The sequence below is a fragment of the Watersipora subatra genome, chromosome 11, assembly GCF_963576615.1.
Source record: "Watersipora subatra chromosome 11, tzWatSuba1.1, whole genome shotgun sequence".
Taxonomy (NCBI): domain Eukaryota; kingdom Metazoa; phylum Bryozoa; class Gymnolaemata; order Cheilostomatida; family Watersiporidae; genus Watersipora; species Watersipora subatra.
The window spans coordinates 30,718,396-30,738,141 of NC_088718.1; the positions used below are offsets into that span (position 1 = coordinate 30,718,396).

Below are 19,746 nucleotides of genomic sequence, written 5' to 3' on the forward strand. Positions count from 1 at the left end.
TTGGTTTTTGGTTTATAATACAATAATTTTACGTTAATGATTGACTTGCAAGAAAATTTACAGTACCGATTATTGGTATCCAAAGGTTCACAATGTCTTACTCTGCTGTATTGTGGGTTCAAAATATGTGGAAATGAGATTACAAGCTCTTACAAGCTCCAAAACAAACAGTTAAAAAGATGGCCGTAGGTTGGAATTCCTTTACTTTGATGACGTACTCAACTCTATGTTGTAATTTTTTGACACATGATATCACGTGAAATGAAAAGCCAATAAAGGGCTCCATATAACACTTCTCGCAGGACGAGTTTGTGACAAACACTTAGGGTTCCATCTGAAAGCCCGTATCAAATATTGATGCTTGCTATGTTATAGTTTCGTTTCAGCTTGGTCTAATCATCTAGTCATAATCTGATCATGTAGCCAAAATTTCTCGCCAAATTACCCGAACAATTTTTGCAGCATTTTTCAACCATCATAGGTCACCAACAGGCTCTTCATGTTTACCAGAGGATGATATGCACCCTCTCGAGCTAAGGTTAAAAAATTATATTGATTTTTAGGCTAGGTTTTGAGATATCAGTGCTCAAAGTGACAACATTACAATGATAATGAAATAGATGCGTGAGGACAATAGACATAGTTTTATTGAATGTGTGTAGTATGTTTGTCAAAACATTTCGACGAGTGAGGTTGCATGAAAATGTGAACAGACGCACATCGTGTTCAACTACATCCCATTTGAGCTGTTTTGAGAGGGATTCCAACCTACTGCGTTTTTGTGGTGGCTGCGATTAACTGTTTTTTATCTTTTAAGAGCTTGTAATCACATTTTCACATATTTTGCACTTACAACACAGCAGAGTAAGACATGGTGAGCCTTTTGATACCAAATAACTGTAATGTGAATTTTGTTGTACGTGAACCTTTAAATTAAGGGAGCACACACACCTCCCATGTTAACTTAAATCAGTTCTTTTCACATTTTTAGGCAGCGAGGTTTATGCTGAAAAGTAAAAGTTTTTACATATCTAAAAGATAGTAAAACAAATATATTTATTATTGTAACAGCGGTGTCTGTTTGTCCGTACGTATTTTCCTAAGCCAGGGTTATAGGTTATGATAAATGATTTATTCAGTTTGGTAGACTGACACTCTAATACTCTAACACCTGCACCAATCGGTCGCCTTTAAGTATTTCTGAATACTTGTGCAGCGACTTATTCTCTGCTTGTTATTCATTTTTATTCTATTTAAGCTGTTCCATTGCTCGAACGGCACACCGGAAAATATATCACCGCTTGATACACTGCAAGGGTACTAGTACATGTTTATATAATAGAGATACCCTTATGCATAATTTTTCTCAAATGTGGCAAGAGAGAAAATGATTTCCAAGACTAACAATGGAATTTGTTATTCAAATTGAGTTTAAGAGCTTGTTCCAACTTCATGCTTTAAATTATTTGGAATTTTTTATGTGATACGAAGAAAAAACTTTACATAACTTCTTTCCGCAAATGGAATTTACGATATAGGAGGTTTAAGTTATATGACCGCCTACTGTACTTTGGTTTTAGTATGATATCTAACCCATGTTTGTGAAATATTGCTGCATAGATTTTAATGAACTGTCTGAAAACCTGTTTCCAATTATTTTTTTAAAAGAACATTGACCCCCAAAGAAGAATATTTTTGAAACATGGAAACAGTATATCTGTCGCCACATAAGTTGCTGTATGTTGTAGTGCAGACTTTACCCGCTTTCAGTTCAAACTAGCATCCACTAATCCTTTCGTTTCATTGATTTGTGTTTTTTCGGTTTGAAGGGAGGAGAATTGGGGCAGTTGGAGATTGGTCCAATCTTTCACGCGGATGGATTGCATAAAGTAGAGTTTTCCTATCATGCAAATGGTGACAACCTTGGTTCAATATCTGTGTCTATATTGTCGGAGAGCAGCAGACGTCGACGACAGGCTGTAGGGAGTGTTGAGCAGGTGCTCTGGACATCTCCTAATGTGCCACAAAATGATTGGCAGTTCATCAGCGAGTCATTCAGGATGACTGGTTTGTTTGCTTACCGTTTGCTCCACATTACATATCTACCGTTTAACGTTTAAATCTTATGCTAACAAATCAATTTATTTACCGAGGCATGATTAAATGTTCCGTCAAACATAATATTTGACAAGGACACCTATAAATTGTCATAGCTTTTGAATCACATGGTCTTTGAAAAATATTTCGATACCAAATTAATCAACATAAAATATTACACCGGCTGGTGCCATAAAATGACTACAATTGTGTTGCAGAATAAGCTCGGACATGTTTGGTCATTTTAGCTACTATTGTGAGCATGTTCTCAGTTGGAGTTAACAATATTATTATAGTTTACGACGTTATTATTATTATTGTTAAAATGAAATACTCACTCTCAGTAGTACTATTGCTCAATAGATAATCATCCAAAGCCCATTTATTTGCAATCAGTGAACCTTCCGTAGCTGTGATGTGTCTGACATGACTTATGTAGCTGTGATGTGTCTGACATGACTTACGTAGCTGTGATGTGTCTGACATGACTTACGTAGCTGTGATGTGTCTGACACGACTTACCATTGCGAAGAAGAAATTTTGATATAAAATGAAGTTTTCGCAAAGCAAAACTAAGCTCAGGGTCGCCTGTAAACATGTTTTTATTTAGCTCAACACAGGCAGATGGTTGTTTCTCTTCATCTATATACAGATATGATAGGCTAATTAATTAACTAATCACTAATTAGAAACATTTTGTAGGAAGTCTACTAAAGCTGCACCATGCGCTCTTGGCCATAAGCAAACACTGCCAAACCACACTATGCGACCCGTAGAATGCAAAGAGTTAATGTTCAGTTTTTTTAGATACATTATGCGTAATAATTTGAAAATATGCATTTGGGTCATGCGTAAGAAGCTCAGAGGTTTTAATCGCGTACGACTCTCAACTTTAGAATAATTTTTGGAGTTGTGTCAACAATATGGTGTGCAGTAGACACCCAGCCATGGAGCCATAAATAGTTGTGAATGAGTACCAATAAAAATATTATTATTAACTGTTGCTTAAGATTTTGGAAAATAGGAAATATATTGAGACTGTGACAACCAACCATTTGCAATAACAAATCCTTTTGTGGAGTAGTTCTTGGTTCACGTTATAATCCACAGAGTAATCACTGTGCTGTTGTTAGATTGCTTAAATATATGATTACATCAGATTCTAGTAGATTTTATCAAATGCTATAGATGTTTTCCTATCATTTGATATGTTGTTTGTCGTTTTAGGTTATCTGACTGTTAGGATGCTAAAGATTAAAATCGATTAAACTTAATCATTGGTAAAATGCTCAAATTAGGCGAAAGTGCGATTATGATGTCTATAGTTGCAAAAGATCGGCGGAATAGAGACGTGTAATGCTGCAATTTGAACCCAATTGCTGATATTTACTACATCAACGATTTTTTGAGCTTTTTAATCGCAATCAAGTTTTTTCGATTTTAATCTTGAAACATGTTGGCGGTCCGAGCACCTCGAACATCAAAAGCAATTGCAAGTGATAAAAAATACCGATACTTTCTGATAAAATCTGCTAAAATTTTTATAAGTTCGTCTTGAAGTCTAACCCTTTGCTTATCGTGTAGGTAACTCCAAAGCATCCTTGTTTAGTTTGTGTGCTTGGTACTTTTGCATATTACATCATTGGTTTTGTAACGCGATCAATTTACATGCCTATACATTTGTGTACCTGAAGTGTTGATGTAATTGCTATAGTAAATGTTTATTTGCTAGCATCATATGAATGTTTATATATATTGCATGTAAGGAGAATAATACCATAATCTAACATGTTGTTATATTAAGTATAAAGATGTACATGTTAGTGCAATTTGAAAGTTGAAGTTTTTGGGGAAGAAAGAGCTACTTGATTCGGATAAAATGTATATCGTTTTTGTAGTCACATTCCTGAGAAAAACCATAAAGCAAGTTGGCAAGATATTCACCCATTTGCACCAGCAGTTTGTTTATTTTTTAGGATTGCTTTATCAAGTCTGTCACAAAATGACAAAATAATATTTTAAAACCGATTTCTGTTAAGTCCGAATACATAGCAAAATATCATTATGCAGAAATGCTAATAAATATAAAATTAAGTATAAAAGTTTAGTGAATATTGCTGATGAAAATTGTGCAATTTTTGATTCGTTGTGAGATCAAGCATTTATTGTTTTTTTCCAGTATTAACTACCAAAATCACCCCTAAGTTTGCCTGTTGTAAAACACAACGTTACTTCTAACTATTTCCCATTTTATGAGCCAAAATACGGCAACAGGAACAGCTATAGTGAATAATTTGGAAAGTTTTATAAACTTTATTTTTTCCGAAAGGTTGAGTGGACAAGAGTTGATCCTACTAACAGAGCTTTGAAATATTAGAGATCATCTGAGTGATACTATCCTTTGCTTAAAGCAACCAATGATTGTTGAGTTCTCAAAAAAAATTTAACTTTACGTTGGAGCACTACAGATCATTGTTAAGCTATTTGGTTAGGTTGGGCAACTGTAAACCAGGATTCTTGTTTAGGCTTCTGCGTTAATTACATAGAATTGTTACTAATTACTATGTTACTCGCAGACTAGAGGTAAATGTTACTGGTTGCTATGTTCCTAGCTGACTACAGAGGTATGTTTCTAATTACTATGTTCCTAGATGATTACAGAGATATGTTACTAGTTACTATGTTACTAGTTAACTACAGAGATATGTTACTAGTTACTATGTTACTAGCAGACTACAGAGATATGTTACTAGTTACTATGTTACTAGCTGACTACAGAGATATGTTATTAGTTACTATGTTACTAGCTGACTACAGAGATATGTTGCTAGTTACTATGTTACTAGCTGACTATAGAGATATGTTACTAGTTACTATGTTACTAGCTGATTACAGAGATATGTTACTAGTTACTATATTACTAGCTGACTATTATAACAGAGATATGTTATTAGTTACTATGTTACTAGTTGACTACAGAGATATGTTATTAGTTACTATGTCACTAGCTGACTACAGAGATATGTTGCTAGTTACAATGTTACTAGCTGACTACAGAGATATGTTACTAGTTATTATGTTATTAGCTGACTATAGAGATATGTTACTAGCTACTATGTTACTAGCTGATTACAGAGATATGTTACTAGCTGATTACAGAGATATGTTACTAGTTATTATGTTACTAGCTGACTACAGAGATATGTTACTAGTTACTATATTGCTAGCTAACTACAGAGATATGTTACTAGTTACTATGTTACTAGCTGACTATAGAGATATGTTGCTAGTTACTATGTTACTAGCTGACTACAGAGGTATGTTACTAGTTACTATGTTACTGGCTGATTATTGAAATATTTTACTAGTTACAGAAACAATATGTTTATATTTAGGTGAATTTTATGTGCTGATTACGACAAAGCGAAAGAAAGATGCCAATGGACAGTATGGTGGTGGAGACTTTGGGCTTGATAACTTGAGCATCACATCAGGGAACCCTGAACCTCCAACTTCAGCTCCTGACCTTGGTAAGTCTTTCTGTGATGTTCCAGCTATCTGCTCCCTCTCTATCTTTGGGTCTTACATCTTCTCCCTTTCGTCTATTTGACTTTCAAACTAAATTCAGTTTTTAGAAACTGTTCCGGAATAAACATGAAGTTTTTCCGTTGTTTTTGTAGTCAACTGAAATTTGTTAACTGATTCAAGTTATTATTTTTCTAAAATTCAACTAAATTTATATATTTTTGAAAACTATAACTTTGCTGCAAGTATTGGCGTTTGGAAAATGCTAGGAATAATCTCGTGGTTTCTAGAATCTTATTAGAGCTGTAGTCGTAAGCTCACTAAATAGTGAGTGATATCTGTAAGTTTTTGATGATAAATTAAAAAAAACTTTAGTCAGTAGAAATATAACCTGTTCTTCTTTCTACACATTTAGCTTTTCTGCAATAGTTTAGCTTTTTATGGTGGTTACTGATACAAACAGATCTCAACCAGACTAAACCATTTCGGTCATGACTATTTACTTTATGATGGTTGTGTACTTACATCTGCAACTTCGGGCTACTAAAAATAAGAAATTTGATTTATTTAGGGTTAAAAAAAGTGTTTCTATAGAATTACATGATGAGCGTGTAAGAATGCTATGCACAGAAAATACAAGTAATAAAATTAGACTCACTACAGTGCTTCGTGAGAATGTGAAATTGTCAGAAAAGCAATCAAGCTTTTGGTATTTATTTGCTAATCTGATAAGCAAAGGAAATTAAATTAATACTTTTATATTTTAGTCCACTTTGCAACAATTTCAGCAGTTTTTGCTGTGTGATGTAGGTACTGTAGTAGAGGTTTACCTACTGCATTTTAAGCTGTGATTGGTCCACATTCTCCAGGGTTTTTGCACTTTGAACATGCCTGATGTAGGGTTCGCTTACCTCCTTGGTCTTCAATTTTCCAGTAAAAAATGTTTAATTTGCCTTTCACGGCTTCATAGAGAAGTGTCTTATATCCCTAACATACATATGACTGTAATCTTTTGCCGAGTCCACAGGTTAAGGATGAAAATATTTGCAAGGCAACCGTTAAGAATATCTTTATAAAAACAGTTTAACATAATTATTTATATTATATTATATTATTTATTTATATATTTATATTATTATATATTATTAAAATGAAGAAACAAATTTTGTTTTAAAAACTTTGAGAGAATTTCATGCAAATTGTGATATTTTTATATATTTCAAATTTGAAAATCTTGAAAAATATTTGATATATTTTGCCAGGTGTGCCAATTCCATACAGCTATTATAACTGTTTGAAGACATTTGAACTAATCGCTATAATATGTCTGTCAATCTCTACAATGTGTTAATTTTACACTGCCAATCTTGGATATTGCTGAATATCCTCAAACACTTATGTACTAGTTATTGTTTATTGAATCCAGTTTCAATCTCGTGCAACTCCAACTAATATAATCTTGTAGTTGACGGAGCTACGACTGTGCTCACCGCTGCCAAAGGAACTATATTCTCTCCATTCTATCCAGAGTCGTATGATAAAAACAATCGGGGCACATCATTCTCTCACATCTGGGACATCACGGTAGAGCCTGGCTTTGTTGTCGGGCTCTACTTTGTTTTCCTTGAAACCGAAGACTGTTGTGACATTGTAAAAGTGAGTACCCTGAGTTGTAATAACAAGAAGTAATGTTAACATGAATAGTGTTAATATACTGTAACAGTTGTAATAACAGGAAGTAATTTTAACATGAATTAGTGTTAACATACTGTAACAGATGTAATAACAAGAAATACGGTTAGCATAAATTATAATCTTAAAATAACTTAATATAACAGTTTTAATAACTGGATGTACTGTTAACATGAGTTAGTGTTAAGTTACTGTAACAGTTATAATAACAAACATATGGTTAACATAAATTACTCTTAACTTACCGTAACAGTTGCAATAGCAGGAGATACTGCTAACATCAATTAGTAGTATGTTTCTGTAGTAGTTGTAATGGCTGGAAGTATTTTTAACATGAATTAGTATTAATTCATGTTAAAATTATTATTATTTGTGTAACATATGTGATAGCAGGAAGTACAGTTAACTCGAAATAGCTACAACAGTACATCCTACTAGCTAGAAATTTTAGTCTACTATAAACTGAAAATTGAAATAAAAGAAAGTACTGCTTGCCATAAATGGTAGTAGCATGAATGCTGTTTGTTAGAAATTACTATAACAACTGGAACAGTTAATTGGGGTCTTACTAATGTAAAGTACTGTTTATGTAGAATTAACCAGAACTCGCAGTAACATCAAGTAGTGTTGACTAAAGATTACTTGATGACTGCACATCGCAATTACAGGAACTGTACTTTATTCAGATGCAAATACAAAACTGTGGTGTTGTAATGAAGCTTCTTTTGTAGAAATGTTTCTTTTACTCAGAAAGGGAAATTTAGAAATATAAAAGCAAACATTTTTCATTTGTAGGTCATTGACCCGATTACCAATGAAGTTCTGGTAACTGCCTTTGGAACCACACCATCTATACCACTTTATATTTCTAGCGGGAACAGGCTAAGGGTAGAGTTTAGCGGTGAGTCAGCATTAAATTTTAGGTTTCCAAAGCAATCCTACCTGTAGTTACTAGTGGGTGATTACTACTTTATTGGAGTTGTTCTTTCTTGTTATTTTTTCAGTTTCATTTCATGATTGGGCAACATTCTTGGTTGCCTCACTGATAACTGGACTAACCAGCTCCATGAATTCCTTTCAGAGACATCTCTAACATATCTTACCATTAAACCTGTCCTATGTCTTATTGATACTTTCATTTTGGGAAAATTTCATACAAAGTTGATTTAATGTTTTGTTCCAGCGTATTACAATTATCTGTTCAATATTTTCTCTGCACAGAGACATGTAGGAATACGCTGTCGACCAGTTATCAGTTTGTTGACTATATAAGCAAGGTACACTCGGTTTTTAATTGTTTTAAACAGTATCCAAGACTCAGTTGCCATATATATTAAATATTTATATATGTAGTAAATGTATATATATATATATTATATATATCTATAATATATATTATATATATTATATATATCTATAATATGGAATATATATATTTAGTATAGTATATATAATATATATATATATTTAGTATAGTATATATATTATATGTATAATATATATATAATATATATATATATATATTTAGTATAGTATATATGTTATATATAATATATATATATATATATACTTAGTATAGTATATATACTAAATAAATATTTATATTTAGTATAGTATATATACTAAATATATATATATATTTAGTATATATACTATACTAGCGGATTGCTCGAATTTTCATGGGTAATAAAAAAGTTTTTGCACAGAAAATTTATTTTCAATCTACATATACAATATTTACCATTGAAACTTTTAAATGAAGGCGTTTGTTTATTTCTGTTTGTCCTTCCAGTGCATAATTCAAATATTCGAATGCTCAAAGCACAGCTGACACAGATTGTTAAAAACATTCTTTACGTCTAAGGCTACGCATTTGCACAAGATTTGAAATAGCTTATAAACACTGGCAGGTTATGAGGTTGACATTGGCAAAGTATTTTTACCCAATAAATTTGGGTAACTTGAGCTAGTCTAAATCTTTACTGTACTAAGAGCCGTGTCTGCCCGTATGAAGTCGGAGTTAGGAAAATAGATTGCACCTAACAGGAATCGAACCCATACATTCGGATGCATGGATACAAGGCTAAGCCCATCCCCACTAAGCCACGCTGCCACTTCGCTACATTAGGGATTAATTGGGCATATAATCATGGGACAGCAATTGTTCTAGCAAGCATGCATATTTTAAACAATCGCTATAAACTAGACATATGAACAACATGTAAACACTTAATTTTATATACATAGATATACAGTAAACGCTCCTATGGCGTATACTTCCTAGAATGTAAATTCCAGATGGTATAAAAATTTTATGGAACAATTTTGCTTTGTAGTACGTAAAAATTCCATATAGCGTAAATTGTGAATTCAGGCGAGATCTAAAATTCGATTTGAATGTTAAGCTATCTCGCCGCCCTTGCAAAAGAAAAATCGACGTGCGTATAGTCCTATATCTAGTATATATACAACTTTCGCGACATTCTAGTTCATCATGATTGATCATAAGATATGTCAAAAAACAGAAAATAGGGTTACTGCGCATTTGCTCATAAATATAAAGGCGATCGATTGGTGCAGGTGTTACAGCATCGGTCAACCAATCTGAATGTCATGAGTTCGAGTATCATCAAAAAAAATTTTTTTTTGCTAACTTTCACCCCTAGATACAGGTAGACGGCAAACCAGTAGTACCACTTTTTTATAGTAAAAATATTTTGTCGCTGTGCTTTATGGTAGACTCAAAAAATATTTATTATTAGTGTAACTTTGCAGAATAGACTTTTAATAGAAATTTTGAGCATTTCGATCTTGCGGGTTCGGGTTTTGATTTGCGATTTCGGGTTTTGGTACAGGAATTCGTCGAGTAGAGTAGATAAAAACTTGGTCTATTGCGCCTTGCGCTCTAAGCACTCTTTAACACCCGCCTGTTAACGCTGCGAGCACGAATATCAGTCGATAGAAAACAGTAGAAAATAAACAAATTGAATATAATTATAATTGCATTGTAAATTTTAAGATATGTCTGATGTTTAGAAATTTTAGACATAAAACCGTATCAACAAACCCGATACCCGTGAAACCCGTTGGCCAAGAAGTACTCATGCCAAGCACTACCTGCTACCAGATACTCGAAAAACTCGAACGGAAGGGGGCGGTCTAACCTCGTTGGCCAAGAAGTGCCCAGCACTAATGCAAACCAATAATACTGCATTTACGGTGCTGCCCACAAATCAAAAAAGTTACATGAAGTTTTTCCTTTTTGCATAGACAAAGGGGTGAGTTTGAAAAGATCTTGGAACGGTTTAAGCAATTTACATGTATTTTACTGTTCTTATAACTTAAAATCCTTCTCACGTAAACATTTCTGGAAGATATTATTTAAGTCGTAGGAGCGCCAACTGTATATATACCTTGTAGGCCGTCTACTGCATTCTTTACCATCGCATTTATATGGGAATTATGTATACTATACAGCTGATGAGAAGGTTGCGATGAAAGGCTTTGAACTACGATGGTATACAACAGAGCCTGTAGCAGTTGCAACTACCGCTTCGACAGAAACCACAACACTACCTCAAGACGGCACAGCTGGAGCACAAAGTGAGTTGAGGAGTTGCCCTCTATTCATCTTCCGCACACAGATTTAGCGCTGTATTTACCCATTTCTTTTTGCTGATCTTTCTCTTTAACATTGCAGTGCCTTTCTTCTTCTCGTCGTCTTGTCATAAAAGTTTTAAAAGTTATGTTATTTGTTATCTGTGTCAGCTCTAAAACAGGGTAGGTACTCATGCTTGTTAACTTCTGTCAGCCAAGTGTCATTATTGATCTTCTTGAATGCCTTGTAACTTGACTAATCGATGCTGGATTGTCGTTGCATGAAGCTAATAGTTAAGAAATTGTCAACTGAATACATCAAATGTACATTTATAATTTTTTTATTGTTTATGGATGACTAATAGGGCCACCGTGTAAGGCTAACGGTATTATCAGTAACCTTTATGATTGGAATATCATCAAGGTTACTGCTGACTTCCCACAATCTAGAGAAAAGCAACCATTAAAACGGTACACAAACAGTTAAACATTCAGTGAAAGGAATGTTGATTTTTACTCATAAATTCCATCATAATAAGATTCATAATATTCCATCATTTTAGATAAATCGCTACACTTACCCTACTCTTTAACCTTAGTTTGCTATAGTAATTCATTATAGCTTGCTGTAAAATTTCATAATGGTTTACTATAGCACAATTTTATAAGTTGCTATGGTAATTAAACATAGCATGCTGTAGTAATTAACCCTAGCTTGTTATAGCCCAGCTTAATACTTCGCTATAGTAATTATATTTACTTTGCTGTAAAAATTAGTAATAGCTTGCTACAGCAGTTAACCATAGCTTGATATAGTACAAATAATCAATAGCTTGCTGTAGTAATTAGCCATAGCTTGCTATGGCACAAGCTAATGCCTTGCTATAGTAATTAGCCCTAACTGGCAATAGTAATGAATCACAGCTTGCTATAGTATTTAACAATAGCTTGCTATAGCACTAGTTAGTACCTTGCTATAGTAATTAAACATAGCTTGCTATAGTAATGAATCATAGCTTGCTATAGTACAAATTTGTAACTTATTATAGTAAGTAAACATTTGTTGTTAAAGAGAGTAAATACATGTATAGTTAGTGATAATTAATAGGAATAGCATATCTAGTAATGTATACTCGTTCATCAAGTCAGGTGAATTTTAAGTCTGTGTCTTCAGATTATGAGATGATTTTGCATATAAGATTGGCGATGTCATCAGTTACTGATTTCTATACATTCAAATAATAGCGCAATTACGAACTAGATAAGATTTAGCAGGCATTTAAACGACTATGAGCATTTTACGTCTACAGTTCTGATCTTCGCTTCATAGTATGAAGTTTAGTAGTTATAAATGTATATCTGTATTGTAGACGATACAACAGATGGCTCTATAACGAGTCGATGGGAATAGTTATAAACGTATATCTGTATTGTAGTGGATACAACAGATGGCTCTATAATGAGGCGATGGGAATAGTTATAAATGTATATCCGTATTGTAGAGGATACAACAGATGGCTCTATAACAAGCCGATGGGAATAGTTATAAATGTATATCTGTATTGTAGAGGATACAACAGATGGCTCTATAATGAGCCGATGGGAATAGTTATAAATGTATATCTGTATTGTAGAGGATACAACAAATGGCTCTATAACGAGCCGATGGGAATAGTTATAAATGTATATCTGTATTGTAGAGGATACAACAGATGGCTCTATAACGAGCCGATGGGAATAGTTATAAATGTATATCTGTATTGTAGAGGATACAACAGATGGCTCTATAACGAGCCAATGGGAATAGTTATAAACGTATATCTGTATTGTAGTGGATACAACAGATGGCTTTATAATGAGTCGATGGGAATAGTTATAAATGTATATCCGTATTATAGAGGATACAACAGATGGCTCTATAAAGAGCTGATGGGAATAGTTATAAATGTATATCTGTATTGTAGTGGATACAACAGATGGCTCTATAACGAGACGATGGGAATAGTTATAAATGTATATCTGTATTGTAGTGGATACAACAGATGGCTCTATAACGAGCCGATGGGAATAGTTATAATTGTATATCTGTATTGTAGAGGATACAACAGATGGCTCTATAACGAGCCGATGGGAATAGTTATAAATGTATATCTGTATTGTAGTGGATACAACAGATGGCTCTATAACGAGCCGATGGGATTAGTTATAAATGTATATCTGTATTGTAGTGGATACAACAGATGGCTCTATAATGAGCCGATGGGAATAGTTATAAATGTATATCCGTATTGTAGAGGATACAACAGATGGCTCTATAACGAGCTGATGGGAATAGTTATAAATGTTTATCTGCATTGTAGTGGATACAACAGATGGATCTATAATGAGCCAATGGGAATAGTTATAAATGTATATCCGTATTGTAGAGGGTACAACGGATGGCTCTATAACGAGCCGATGGGAATAGTTATAAATGTATATCCGTATTGTAGAGGATACAACAGATGGCTCTATAACGAGCCGATGGGAATAGTTATAAATGTATATCTGTATTGTAGTGGATACAACAGATGGCTCTATAACGAGCCGATGGGATTAGTTATAAATGTATATCTGTATTGTAGTGGATACAACAGATGGCTCTATAATAAGCCGATGGGAATAGTTATAAATGTATATCCGTATTGTAGAGGATACAACAGATGGCTCTATAACGAGCCGATGGGAATAGTTATAAATGTATATCTGTATTGTAGTGGATACAACAGATGGCTCTATAACGAGCCGATGGGATTAGTTATAAATGTATATCTGTATTGTAGAGGATACAACAGATGGCTCTATAATGAGCCGATTGGATTAGTTATATATGTATATCCGTATTGTAGAGGATACAACAGATGGCTCTATAACGAGCCGATGGGAATAGTTATAAATGTATATCTGTATTGTAGTGGATACAACAGATGGCTCTATAATGAGCCAATGGGAATAGTTATAAATGTATATCTGTATTGTAGTGGATACAACAGATGGCTTTATATTGAGCCGATGGGAATAGTTATAAATGTATATCCGTATTGTAGTGGATACAACAGATGGCTCTATAACGAGCCGATGGGAATAGTTTCAAATGTATATCTGTATTGTAGAGGATACAACAGATGGCTCTATAGCGAGCTGATGGGATTAGTTATAAATGTATATCCGTATTGTAGTGGATACAACAGATGGCTCTATAACGAGCCGATGGGAATAGTTATAAATGTATATCTGTATTGTAGTGGATACAACAGATGGCTCTATAATGAGCCGATGGGATTAGTTATAAATGTATATCTGTATTGTAGTGGATACAACAGATGGCTCTATAACGAGCCGATGGGAATGGATACTGGTCGTTGTTCTCTTAGCCTTGGCCATCATCATTATCGTCATCATCGCCATTGCTATATACATTCGGAAGAAAAATGCCAAGGTCAACAAGGTGTCAGATTCAAAGGAACACTTGAAGAATGGAGGAGGTGAGTAATGCAGCTAGATATTTACAAGTTGCTAACCATCAGCAAGATTACCGACTAGCAAGAACATTGTTACTAATGTTGGTTGTTTTTTATATAATTTGGGTTAGAGATGAATATACACAAAATTTTAGTGGATTTTATCAAAAAGTATCGGTGTTTTTCTATTCTTTGCGATTGTTTTTGGTGTTTGAGGAGATTTGACTGCCAGGATGTTGCAAGATTAAAATCAACCCAGTAAACTATCTCAGAAGATAAATCCATGTGAAATGACATAACTCGTTATCGTTGCAATAGTTGATGTAGACTAGTGTGTTCAAGTAGCAGCGGTACACTTCTCCATTCTGTCCGATTCCGTCTGAGTCTCTTTACAACTATAGTCGTCATAATCACACTTTCGCTTGATCTGATCATTTTAACCGCAATCAATGTTTTGTCAATTTTATTCTTGAAACATCCTGGCAGTCAGATCATCTCAGCCAACAAAAACAATCGCAAATCATAGAAAAATACCTACACTTTCTGATATAATCTACTAAATGTCTGGTAGGTTTGTATTTAAAAGCCTGAACATGTGAGCGTGAAGTTGTAAGGATTAAATTTTGTGTCATGGAAAACTTGATAGTCATCTGATAAAAGGTTTGCAAATACAGCTTTTCACATACAGGTGTCATCAATAAAGTGTGACCTGCCTAAAAAAATGTAGTAAGTATTTATTATTGCGATCAACAGGCTGTGGGCTGTTTATCTAAAGATAAAATGTAGTCAATGTACCTGTGGATTCATTAGAAGGTGCACTTTTTAACAGATGTTCGCTATCAAGCGTTATTAAACGCAATGCTAATTCTTTAAGCTGTATACTCTCCCGCATCATAAACAAAAGCATAGCTACACAAATTATTCCGGATGGTATGAAAATTGCAAGAATCAACCCTCTGTATAAAAAAGGAAACATAAATAAATGTGAAAATTATAGGCCTATCTCAGTTCTTCCGATATTTAGCAAAATCACAGAAAAACTTATAAATTTCCAAATCATGGACTATCTTGAACGCAATAACATTCTAGACTCTAATCAATTTGGTTTTAGAAAAGGTATTGGAACAAGAGATGCAATTATTTCCTTTACAAACAAAACATTCCAAGCTTTTAACTAGGTAAATTGTGTTCTTGGTATATTTATAGATTTCAGCAAAGCATTTGATACCATTGACCATGATATATTGTTATTAAAATTGAAGTCTATTGGTTTCAAATCAACAGCTATCAAATGGATAGAAACCACAAACTTTCAGCACCACAAACTATAAAATGTGGTGTTCCTCAAGGATCTGTATTGGGTTCAACTTTGTTCCTAATATATATTAATGACTAAGCATGTCAATTAAAAGTACTTTCACCAATATTGTATGCAGATGATACTAATCTTTTTTTAATCTAAAGACCTTCACAAGCAAATGCATTCGATAAATGAAGACCTAAAAATCCTTCAGAGTTGGTGCAACCAAAATAAACTAACGATTAATTTCAACAAAACTTGCTACATTTTATTAAAAAACCCACAGAACTCGCACCACTTTAATGAACAATCCCTACTAATTAATGGTCATGCAATAAATAAATCTGACAATATAAAATTTTTGGGAGTACTTATTGACCCTCAGCTGAATTGGAGCAATCATATATCCAAACTGTTAAAAGACTTTAGACCTTATGCTGGGTTGTTTTTTCGATTGTCTCAGTACCTCTCTAAGGATGTTTTGCTAATTCTGTACAATTCCTTCATCAATTCCAAACTCTCGTATTGTGTTGAGGCGTGGGGAAATGCTCCAGACTGCTACTTGAACAAAATTAAAGTTTTTCAAAACTGTTTACTCAGAATAATTAACAAGAAAGCTTATGACTTTTCAGCTAATCCGCTATTCAACCTAAATAGAATTTTAACTATTAAAAAGTTATACAAATACAAAGTACTGGTAAAAGCACACAACACATTTTACGAAACAAACAATAACAGGACGATAACACATTTAACTACTCGTCAAACACACATAAACCTAAAAATACCATTGTTTAAATCAAAAGCTGGTCAATGTTGTTTGGATTATCAGGAGTCATTGCTATGGAATCTACTACCGGTTACACTGCGTAAAATTGTAAATGCTAATTTTTTCAAAAATGAACTGAAGCGCTACCTCAGACAACCAGACGACTAAACCAACTAGACATACTTCTGCTGACTCTACTTTCAGGTTCCGCGCCTTGATTAGCCTTGCTATTGCGCACAGGGACCTCATCATCACCTTCCCTGGAGTGACATTTTTTTCTATTTCCCTTGTCTTTTTATACTGTTAGAAACACTCTTCATGTTATTTTTGTAGTTATATTATAGATGAAAATAAACAAACAAATCCAAAGAAAACTAATCAGAAATGGTTGGTGCAGAATTTCTAATTAAAACAAACCGACAATGTCATCTGTACCGCTGCAGATTTTGAAGTGCCTCAACATAGCACTGCAGATTAGCATCATCACTATCTATTAGGATAGACCGGTGCTAAATCTCTTGTCTTTGCTATAACAGTTTAACTTCATTTACATTAAGTGGTTTTACTGTAGGTGCATAACTGCTTTTTGTTTGGTTAACCTACTTAGATGCAGTGTCTAACCAACGTATTGCAGGTTGATCGAAACGCACCTTTATTCTGGTTGGATATTTAATTATCAGGGCTACAAGCTTGAGCTATTTGTAAAATATCTCAGGCTAAAGTTTCAATGGTGCATCAAAAGACCCGCCGACAAGCGACTGCTCACTGCGACTAACAATATTCTGTTATCACCGGTCATCCTTATAATCTCAATCATGACAAAACCTACTATAATTCCCCTACAATTGTTTGGGTACACGATTTGAGTCTAAATACCACATGTGTGGCCCAATTGTGCATCCCTTACCAGCAGGAGATCCGAAAGTACCCTAAAACTAAAGTTACATGCCTATAGGGTTTACCTCCTTTTGTCACAATCAAACCTGTTTTGTAAAGGCTGTCCAGAAATGCAGGTGAATATTAACCACAAAAGTTGTTGGTTTGAAAAATGTTGTGGAGACACCCTCCTCAGTTCTTTGCTTCAGCTTTGAATGGTTATTTTATTGATAGATTATGGTTAGTTTATTAAACCTCGAATGGAGTCTCTCTAAAGTAAGGACCAAATGATCGTAAGTATGTTTGTAGGATGTTTAAGTTTAGCAAGCAAAACCGACTCAATTCACTAATTGAAAACTGTATGAAAGACTCAATTAAAACGATGCGAAATCAACTTTTTATTTATCAGAAAATGTGTACGCCCTTGCTGGTAGAAAAATCTACAAAGAAACCGGATTATTTTCTTATAGCGCTACAAGTCTGTAGGTTCACAGATTTTGGTTGAACCCACATATTCTTCTCACATTAGACAACCATTGGATATCCATGTTTCGATTCGTTATCTGTTAGGAATTCTAAACGGATATTTACCGCTACGTTTGTCCTGGGTATCCTAGATACTGGAGCTATGGCTCATTCCGAGGACCATCATAGTTTTATTACCAGTACATTATCACATTTTAGTATTGCGTATTGCATACTTAACGCCTTCAATAAATGTTCTGTCTGACTCAAACAAGATTGATAAAGTTGAGATTATATGGTAACAAGTGGCTTATATTTGTCAACTTATCAGTGGAACCGGCAACTGCACATTACGGCCCTGGAGATCTGAATGTTCACTCTGATACAGTGTCTGTCTCGCAAGTGCATTACCCCGCAAAATATTTCCGAGCAAGTGGCTATCAGACACCAAAAACAGGTCAGAAGCGCCTTATCCTCCCACCTAGGGAGGTCACTCATTGGTCAACAGACGTTCCCCAATTCAGCTATGAAGGACAACATGAAAGACCACAGTCACGCTCGGGTAACATCCCTGACTACTTTTTCAACAAACCAGAACCAGAGTCCAAGCAGCTGGCTTTGCCACACCACCATTACTGGGATGACGGAAGAGCTGCCAACGGTTAGAATCTGGTGTGAGAATGTTTCCCTCTCACTGTCTAGCCGTGCACCTTAGTCGCTAGCCGAGTGTTGTTCATCAGTTTGTTGAGTGAGCTGGAAGATAACCACATATACATTCGCTGTTTGCTAGTATGTCTAACCATAGTATTATCTCTCCCTATATCTCTCTTTCACAACACTTTTGTTGAACTGCAACAAACTAAAACGGAACGAGGCCTCACACGTTTGTGTAGATCAATGAATCTATGGTGTAGTAATCCAAGCAGTACATGAAATAGAATTTGATAAAAAAAAGTTGTAAATAGTATGACATTTATTCTGAGTTGTTTCTACCATTTCTAGAAGCAAAAGCTTGAACATTTTAGTTTATGTGGAATCGCTATATTTTTGTGTGTACAGTGTTTTTATTTTTATAATTCATATACCTGTTTCCCAACTCAAGACGTTAAGTATATATGTTTTTCCTTTCATGTACTATAAGCTTTTTCTACGTTGCATTAACTTGATATTGTGGACTATACTAACACTAATAATGTTTCAAGTGTGTTTATTCCACCCTAATGTGTGTAAAAAGATGAATTATCCCTTTCATACTCTATTATTGTTTTTTATCATATTCAAAAAGGGTGTAATTTAATAATGTAATTTTGTTTCCTTAAATATTCATCAGAATATATGGCATTATAATGCGATTCAGTTATTTTGTCTTATTCACAATGGCAGAATAGTTTCTATTTTTGTGTGTTATATGTTATAATTTACATTTTTGTTTTATGCTGCCAGCAAATGAATGGGAAAATAGCTTTAAATCCTCCATTTGGTACATGCTACAGATCTGGAATCATGTGAATGTGTCATTAAATTCTTGCCATAGTGATTGTACTTTTCATTATCAGTAGTCATTTTGCGCATCCTGCATTTTTCATTTGTCTGGAATCCAGAGTATTTTAATACTTGGTCATGGTGTTAATGGTGGTTGTATTTTTAGGTCTTGCCGAAACCGGACCAGATTACACACCACCTGTGGATCAATACCCTGGTTACTATTATCGACAACCTTACATGGACAATTTCAGCACCGGAGGTAGGAATTGTGGGTTTGGATATTATTACATCTACTGCCAATAAATTAACTAAGAAATTTTTTTACATGTATCTATGTAGTATATATTGATGTCTCCAAATGTTGGGCAGTCATAGGTAGACCGTATGTGTTATTGTCTATATGAACTAACATAGAGATACTGACAGGCCTTTGATGTAGT

The 19,746-nt window shown here is 34.2% G+C and overlaps 1 protein-coding gene across 1 annotated transcript in view; it reads left to right on the top strand.

The window, feature by feature from the left end:
* LOC137407968 (uncharacterized) overlaps positions 1-19,746 on the top strand; it is a 74,644-nt gene that overhangs the window by 47,738 nt on the left and 7,160 nt on the right. Inside the window, exons 24-31 of the mRNA XM_068094356.1 lie at positions 1,830-2,067; positions 5,493-5,627; positions 7,088-7,278; positions 8,110-8,215; positions 10,792-10,929; positions 14,262-14,435; positions 18,153-18,482; positions 19,470-19,565. Coding sequence (XP_067950457.1) covers positions 1,830-2,067; positions 5,493-5,627; positions 7,088-7,278; positions 8,110-8,215; positions 10,792-10,929; positions 14,262-14,435; positions 18,153-18,482; positions 19,470-19,565 — 1,408 coding nt within the window. The remainder of the gene's footprint in view (positions 1-1,829; positions 2,068-5,492; positions 5,628-7,087; positions 7,279-8,109; positions 8,216-10,791; positions 10,930-14,261; positions 14,436-18,152; positions 18,483-19,469; positions 19,566-19,746) is intronic.